Consider the following 8524-nt stretch of genomic DNA (forward strand, 5'->3'; position numbering starts at 1 on the left):
GTTTATCTATGCCAATAATAGTGTTGATTTTAGGAAATAAAATAACCTTGCAAATGTTTAATGTATTGCCTAAAAAAGATAAATGTGCTTATCAGAATATTCAAAATATTGTTAATATTTCAAATAATTTAATTTTACTATGGGGTTATTATTTTTTAATCAAATTTTGCTGACAACGTAAATGACCTAGAATTTCCTAGCCTTTTCCATTCCACGTCCATCTTTCATGAAGAGCCAATGCCAAGTGATTGGTTCGCCAATGTGTAAACAGCGGCTCTTATCTTGGCCAAGGGGTTCCACCAAGGGTTGGTGGAACCGTTGGCCACATCTGTACAGCGGCCATAACGTAACTATGCAAGTGCAGACGCCAATGTGCGACCACGGGCGACAAAGTCTCGCGACGACTTTTTTGTCGCTCACATCTAGTCTATGGGCTAGTATGAAAGTATTGAAAGTGCACACACCACACACAGGCAGGTATATACTATCCCATCCTCATAGACTAGATGTGAGCGACAAATAAGCTGTCGAGAGACTTTGTCGCCCATGGGCGCATATCCTGAATGGGTCCTTATGAAAGTTATGAATATGAATAAATTACAGTTACCCAAGGCCCACATTTTATCAAAGAATTTTCTAAACACTGATATGCCTTCTGAAAAAAAACATTTTGTTTTGTGGTCTCTATTGCAAATCCTAACTGTCCATAATTATTGCAGCCTGCTGTCCACACAGTATTATCATCTAATATTATTGCAGAATGCAAATTGCCACACGATATGTATTTTACATTAGTATCACATATATCACCATTTTCATTGAAGATGTCAACTAAAGTGGGATGACCATAGCTGTTGGGGCCATCTTGATGTACTTTTTGTAGGTCATTGTTAACTGGCTCTGTCTCTTTTATTCCTAACTGTCCAGTTTCATTCCATCCCCAAGCATATAGGTCTCCTGATTCACTTAATGCTAAGGAATGCCAACCACCAGCACTTATCATAGTTATGTGAATACCACTGAGAGCTTCTAATTCTTTGGGAGAGTCAATACTGTTAAGATCTCCATGACCAAGCTGCAGCCTCCTGAAAAAAGAAGAAAAGGAATCTTATTTAAGAACTAAATTTAAGAAAATGGTACAATGATCCACAGATGATGATGGTGTACAGTGGGCCAAGGAAGTGGTCTACCAGTTTTGACAAAAGTTTCTGTGAGCTCTAACGATCGCTAAGGTTAACTTGACACATGGCATGACGTAAATATCAAATATAGACAGAGCTATTGTCACTGACATAATATTATTGCAAGCGGAAATCGCCCTTGTTGTCTCATGACGTTCAAATGAACTACAACCGTATGGTGGTAAACCACATTTTTGGTCGACTGTACAAAAATATCACCTGTCAATTTTGTATGGCCTACATAGTAATTATATGAGTAATAGTAATATATTTCACCTTCCATTTCCCCATGAGTATACCCTGCCTTTATCAGTAAGCAGCAGATAATGCTCATATCCACATTGTACATCACAAACTTTGCCAAAGCAGTGGGAGACATCTAAGGGTCCAGGTAATATTCCACTATAAACAGCTCCTTCTGCTGTTAAACAAATGAAATTATAGTTTGAAGTACAAACTTTAACAATTGGATCATCTTCTTTATACCGTTTAATTGTACTTGGAATTTCTGTCTTCATATTTATAATCTTAACATTTTCTATGTTTTCCAGATTGACCACCCACATTGTATGTGACTGGATCTCAAAGAGAAATAAATTGTATTCATTTCCAGACAGCAATAATTTATTGTTTGGTATAACTTTTGTTGGTAAAGGTAGCTTAACTAGCTCTTTATTTTTTCCATTAAATGATCCGATTAAATAAAATGTATTTTTATGTTGTAACAAATTGTAGGACCAGCCAATATGGATAAATTTGATTTCATTTATATCAATATCGTAATTGCTGTATTCACAGTCTTTCACGGACACTTGTTGAAATTCATTTAGCACAGGATTTGTATGAAACCACTGTCCATGTAAGTTTGACCCACACACTATGTACATACTTATATATTTTTATAATTAATTCACAGTTTGGTCTTGTAGCATAAATAAATGAAAATAAACAATAGGGGTACGTTTAAACTGGCTGTCTGTTACTAGCTAGTAGTAGCTGTAATACATGATTTTATGAAAAAAGCTTAGATATGTTACTAAGCTAAATAAATGAATGCTACTGAACACGATTAAAATTTAATAAATCCTGAAAAAACTGAAAAATATGTAAGTTCAGATGGTGCAATGCAAGCACAGTATTGAGTATTTTTTTTTTTCTTTGGCTTTTACTCCCTGCCAATTTGCACAGGGTGAATTTGCCAATGTCAGTGTTGGCTTGGTGTTACCGTTAGCGTTGACTTTCACACGTGAGGAGAATGTTCGGTATTTTTATTTTTTATGAAGGATGTGAAGCAAATGTGAAGGGAAAACCTAAAACAAAACATTTGTTATGAACGTCACTCAAGCTAGGAACACACTACGCGGACGTCCGTCGTGAATCGACCGCGGACGGGAATCTGGACAATGGAAATACACATAACCGTGCAAACTATCGGTCGACGGACGCGGACGTGGCCTTGAGCGCACGGACGTCCGATCGAAATCTGGCTCTCTGGATGTTTTGTTCCGTGCACACTGATAGGTCGCGGTCGCGGTCGTTTTACGACGGACGTCCGCGTAGTATGTTCCTAGCTTAAAGTAGTGTGTTCCTAGCTTTCGAGCAGAGAGCCAGATTTCGATCGGACGTCCGTGCGCTCAAGGCCACGTCCGCGTCCGTTAGTTTGCACGGTTATGTGTATTTCCATTGTCCAGATTCCCGTCCGCGGTCGATTCACGACGGACGTCCGCGTAGTGTGTTCCTAGCTTTACACAAATTGATTAGCGAAGAAGCGGGAAGCGGATGACAGAATGTTAGTAATGCCAACATGAGGGAAATGAAAGAAAAGAAAACCATATTACATGTATAATAGGAATAAATGAAGTAATAGAATATTATAGACGAGAGTGAGAATGAATTTACGTTATTTATAGTTTAATGTTATTTGTTTGTAAATATTTAATTAGGATAGAAGTTAAGGTCGAATCCATGTAACAAAGTAGCGAGCTAAAGCATATAGGTCGTGGAACACTTTCGGGCAATACATCGTACAGTGAGTAGCTAGTAGCTACACATTGAACAAGAAAAGAAGATGTGATCCAAGTTACCCTCCTCTTGCCCGCATTGGCATAATGAGTTCGCGCGGACACCAATCATAGCCAGAAATAACGGAGTGCATACTTTTCCCAATCGCAACCGGCAAATTGTGGATATAACCCATTTAGGAGAATTACGAAAACGATAGAACCACGGCTTCCGAGTGATACGAGGTTGCACACATCCAATAGTGCTTGCCCGTCTGCAATTTCGAGATATCCCATTGCTCCTGCCATGTGGCAAACATGTCTGCGAGTGCGCCACTCAAAAGGTCAGTACTGTAAATTACCGATTTCACTGAACCAATGTCGATAGCTTGCCTTGCCCATGTATCAACCATCTCATTGCCATTAATGCCACAGTGGCTAGGAATCCAACTCAGAACTATGGTTAGACCCTTTGACTCACACCTGCGAAGTACGGTTTTGATTTCTAAAATCAAAGGGAACTTTATTTTCATTTTAAATTGGTTGCCAATAATAGCCTGCAGGCAACTTTTACTATCAGTAAAAATAATAGCTTTACTAATGTTGTGTGTCTCTGCATATTTGACAGCCTCAAGGATAGCAACTGCTTCGCCTGTAAAAATTGAAGATTGTGGAGGACATTTAAATGGGAGAGCTATATTGTATCGAGGAATCCACACTGCTGCTCCCACGCAACTGGTCGCATCCATCTTGGAAGCGTCAGTAAACATTAGTAAGTAATTTGACCATTTTTCTAAAAATTTATTGAATTTATTGTTTGCTCCTGGATCATTTTTGAAAATGCCTATATCTAATATTACTTTAGGAGTATATATAAGGGTTTCAAATGCTACTTCAAATATGGGATTAGTACCGGATTTATATAAATTGGGGTAGATATTAATTAATTTGGAAAAAGATATTACTGTTCTTGGGAAAACTTTAAAAGTCCAATATCTGTTTTCAGTGACCTCCAGCGCCAGCGGCCACAAGCGTGGAAGCATCAAGTGGCTATAGTATGAGCTGCTCTTGATTAAGAATCTGTCCGCAAGATACTGTCTGCGGAGAGCCAGTGGAGGGTCAACACTTTCTACCTGCATGCCATTCTTCGGAGAACACCTCATAGCGCCAAGTATAATCCTCAAGCATTTTGCCTGGATGAGGTCTAGTTTGTCAAGGCCATCCTTATTGCAAGGTTCCATTAAAAGTGACCCATAATCTATATGACTGCGTATGATGGCATTATATAGTAACTTCTGGCAATAAGGATGAGAACCCCACCACACCCCGGACAGTGCTCGTAGTATGTTGATATTTTTTTCACATTTACCTATTATGTATTTGTGGTGCAGAGTGCCAGACATTTTATGGTCCAAAATAACACCTAGAAACTTTACAAACTCCTTACTCTGAATTCTGACACCGTCGTAGTATACATCAGTTGTTGGCATGTTCCTTCTGCGGCTAAATGTAACAGTACAACTCTTTGTCGGAGATAGAGTAAGCCCATGGTCACCGAGCCAATCCCCAAGGTAACCCAGAGCCGTGTTCAGACTAGCAGTTGCTTTATCCATTGACTTTGCCATCGTATATAAGACAAGATCATCAGCGTACTGCAAGATGTTACAGAAGGATAAGACAGATTGTTCTAAGTCATATGTGTATATGTTGTAAAGAAGGGGGCTGAGTACCGATCCTTGAGGGAGACCTCTCCACAAAGTCCGAGGAGGACAATAGGAGTTGCCTTGTCTAATTTTGATAGACCTGCCCATAAATAGCGAGGTGACAATGTGTACAATCTTCGCGGGAATGCTCAGTTGTAGCATTTTAGCCCTGAGCACCGGAAGAAGCACATTGTCATATGCAGCAGAGATGTCGAGGAAACATCCCAGCAGATATTCGTTTTTTGATAAAGTAAGTCTAATATCACTCGTTAAAATGTTTAGGCTATCCATAGTGCTACGCCCCTTTCGGAAACCAAACTGTGTGTCTGCTAAAATTCCATTGTTTTCCACAAACCACTCAAGCCTATTTTTAACCAAGTGTTCTAATATCTTTCCCATTGTTGCAGAAAGAGCGATTGGTCGATAGGAATTAGCCTCGTCTGGGTTTTTAGACGGCTTTAGGATAGGAATGACTACCTGGGACTTCCAATCTGCTGGAACCTCTCCTGTGTTAAAGGCATGGTTTATGATGCCAAGCAGATATTCCTGTCCGGGAGTATTTAGCTTAGACAGGAAACAATATGGGATCCCATCCTCTCCAGGTGAAGTATTCCTTAAACCATTAATTACCAGGTTAAGCTCTGAAAATGAGAAGGGCTGGTCGAGAGAACAGGAGGAACGCGGCAGCGGGGGATATCAAACAGGACGCCTCAGGGACAGTTGGCGGGGCAAGCCTATCTGCGAATTCTGCCATCCAGGGGGAATCTATTGTTGGTTTAGATTCTGGATTAAATGAACCCCTAAATCTCTTAATATTTCGCCATACAAGAGATGGAGGGGTTCTAGGAGATAGGCTCTCGCAGAACCCCTTCCAGCCCCTCTTTTTAGCCTTTGCTAAGAAACGTTTTGTATGAGCCGAAACTTTTTTTAAAGTAATGTAATCGTCCAAATTACCGGATTCATTGAAGAGGCGCTCCGCATCGTTTCTTTTTTTGATGGCAGTCGTGCAATCTGCGTTCCACCATGGGGGGAAGGAATTTTAACCCTGGCAGGCTTCTTTTTCGGGATAAATTTGTCGGCAGCTTCCAAAATGATATTTTTGAAGTACGTATACTTTCCCTCTTGGTCCATCTCAGTGGGGTTCCTCTCTTTGATACTTTCTTCGACAAAAAAAGCATAATTGGGCCAGTCTGCTGACTGTATTTTGTATTTCAGCAGCGGCTCTGGCGGTGGTGAAGGGAGGATCGACGTTGGTTTAGTGATAATTATCGGAAAATGATCACTACCATATGATTGGCGCAAAACCCTCCTCGATAACAAGGACGATAGGTTCGGCGAACATACAGTCAGATCCAGAACAGATTGGGGGTTCTGACCTGGGTAAACCCGATGCGTGGGGGTACCGTCGTTAATGACTCCCACGTTAATGTCATCAAATAAATCCAGCAGAGCTGTTGAAAAAGCATCGGAATGGTATGATCCCCAAGAAATATTGTGGCAATTGAAGTCTCCTAGAATTACCAGAGGGTGTGGTACAGATGAGAGAATAGAATGCAATTCGTCTATATCAACTACCTCAGTATGGGGTATATATACAGAGATGAAATTAATGCCCATAACCTTTGCAGCTACGGCATTAATCCCATCCGAGTGGGGAGGGATAGAAATTTGAGAAAATGGGTAACAATGTTTAATCAATAACGCACATCCAGCACGTCCGTCACTACGGTCCTCCCGGAGGCACGAGAACCCCGGTACTCTAAAAAGAGCCCCGGGACGTAACCATGTCTCCGAGATGGCCGCAACGGACACAGCATGATCATTGATCAACTGGGTAAGTTCTGGTTTCTTTGGGATGATACTCCGACTATTCCATTGTAAAAAGTTGACCTGGTGACCTATTATGAATATGAAAGGTGAGTCGCTCTGCAAGTGTGACCATTAAAGGCGCAACGTCGTTCGGTAGAATGTCGCTCCATTTGGCGATGATATTTGTTAGTAACTTCAAACACAGCTCCATTAGGTTCTCCTGAGGGGTGACTCTATTGTAAGCACCATTCAGGGCCTGGCCATTGGGGAGCTGTGGTGGGGGAGTACGAACAATATTATTGTGGGCCTCTCTGTCATAACCTGGGGAGAGGGGGACCCTCGCCCGGGGCGCCCGATAAATGGTCTTACGATAAGATGTCGTAGGCGGGGATGTTGGCATAAACGCATGGCAGGGTGACTCGGACGATCTAGAAGAGTCTGGAATCTGCTCAAACATGACTCTCGCTACGTCAGAGTATGGGCGGCGTACTGATGAGAACTGAGCAGCTGCCTCTGCATACGAAATACTCTGTTCAGACATAGCCAGTTTGATGGCTTTCTGCCGACCAAATTCGTTACATGTCTTGTCAGTCGCATAGTGTCTGCCGGAACAGAATATACATCTAACATGTTCAGGAGCAATGTTACATCCATCCCCAGGGTGTTTTTGTGAACACTTGTAGCACCTAGCATCAGACCGGCACTGTGCTTGGATGTGACCAAACCTGAGGCACTTCCTACATTGGATTATTGGCAGCTGATACACGTCCACAACTAATGAGGTGTAGTATGCAAAAATTTTGGCAGGCAAGCTTTGACCCTCAAAAGTTACTACTACCGATTGAGTCGGAACCCAAGACGGGGAGCCATCATCTTTAAGTACCTTCCGTTGAAGTCGACGAGCTTTAAGGATCTTCCCTTTACCTTCTCTAAGGGACGTTCCATTGACCAATTCCTCCATAGTCCAGTCTGAAGGAACTCCTCGCACCACTCCCATTCGAGATACATGATATGAAGGGATATCAGCTATAAACTTATTTTCGCCTAGAAGCGGGTGCTTCAGGAAGTTATTTGCATCCGCAGCTGTGGAGAAAGTGACCGCTACTCTGTTGCGACCCACCGATTTAATGCCACCGTCCTTCTGGATGTTATTGACGTTTGCCTGAGTTAGTAAAAGGCCTACATTTATGGGTTTTAGAGGGGCACTGGAGGAAGGGGCGGCCTCTCTAGAGACATGCACTATGAAAGGTCCATCATCGTTGGCACCATACTCTCGTGATTTGCTGTCTAGACTGGGGTGTTTGTATAGATGCGGGTTAAATTCAGTTGAGTTACTTTTGTTTATTTCAACTGACTCTTTTTGACTGTTCGCATGAGACTCGACCATCCTACTAGTACCGGGCTCCACAACTGCACTATTTGTATTACCCGACTGCTTTTCGGACTCTGCCGGGTCAATTACAATTTTTTTGGGGGAAGGCTCCAGCTTGGTTGGTGATAAATCCAAGTTACGCTTGCGCGTGTATTTCTCCCAGTCCATACCGTTATCACCATCCTCGTCTGGAGGCTTCTCCTTCTCGTTGCCGTCCATCTAAACTAACCTATGGTTTTATGTATTAATAAACCACCACCTGATTAGAAAATAAGGAAAGTTGTTTTATTTACGGGAATATAACCTAAAAATCGAACCACTCACACAACGCGCTACTCCTCCTTTTTTCCAGTATTGAGTATTGTCAATAATGTCAACATTGTGGATTGTCATTTTGACAGCTTACCACAGATAGAGAAGTAACTTACCAAAAGTCTAGACAATATTTGCAGTTGATTT

General features: G+C 41.7%; 2 protein-coding genes across 2 annotated transcripts; both read right to left on the reverse strand.

The window, feature by feature from the left end:
* Positions 1-227: 227 nt before the first annotated feature.
* LOC125241378 (RCC1 domain-containing protein 1-like) lies at positions 228-2434 on the reverse strand. The gene is made up of 2 exons (XM_048149836.1): positions 1458-2434; positions 228-1085 (listed from the first exon to the last, which is right to left on the reverse strand). The coding sequence occupies exons 1-2, from the start codon at positions 2066-2068 to the stop codon at positions 581-583; spliced, it is 1116 nt and encodes a 371-aa protein (XP_048005793.1). The 5' UTR covers positions 2069-2434; the 3' UTR covers positions 228-580.
* A 3481-nt stretch (positions 2435-5915) lies between these two features.
* On the reverse strand, positions 5916-8407 carry LOC125241819. Its single transcript, XM_048150462.1, has 2 exons — positions 8390-8407; positions 5916-8294 (listed from the first exon to the last, which is right to left on the reverse strand). The coding sequence occupies exon 2, from the start codon at positions 8282-8284 to the stop codon at positions 6752-6754; it is 1533 nt and encodes a 510-aa protein (XP_048006419.1). The 5' UTR covers positions 8285-8294; positions 8390-8407; the 3' UTR covers positions 5916-6751.
* Positions 8408-8524: the final 117 nt, after the last annotated feature.

The sequence above is a fragment of the Leguminivora glycinivorella genome, chromosome Z (assembly GCF_023078275.1).
Source record: "Leguminivora glycinivorella isolate SPB_JAAS2020 chromosome Z, LegGlyc_1.1, whole genome shotgun sequence".
In the NCBI taxonomy this organism is placed as follows: Eukaryota; Metazoa; Arthropoda; class Insecta; order Lepidoptera; family Tortricidae; genus Leguminivora; species Leguminivora glycinivorella.

Excerpts from the sequence above, each read along its gene's own strand:
- LOC125241378 (XM_048149836.1), bottom strand. The coding sequence starts at position 2,068 with ATGTACATAGTGTGTGGGTCAAACTTACATGGACAGTGGTTTCATACA. Across the intron at positions 1,086-1,457 it reads TACTCATGGGGAAATGGAAG|GAGGCTGCAGCTTGGTCATG; the intron begins GTGAAATATATT and ends TTCTTTTTTCAG.
- LOC125241819 (XM_048150462.1), bottom strand. The coding sequence starts at position 8,284 with ATGGACGGCAACGAGAAGGAGAAGCCTCCAGACGAGGATGGTGATAAC.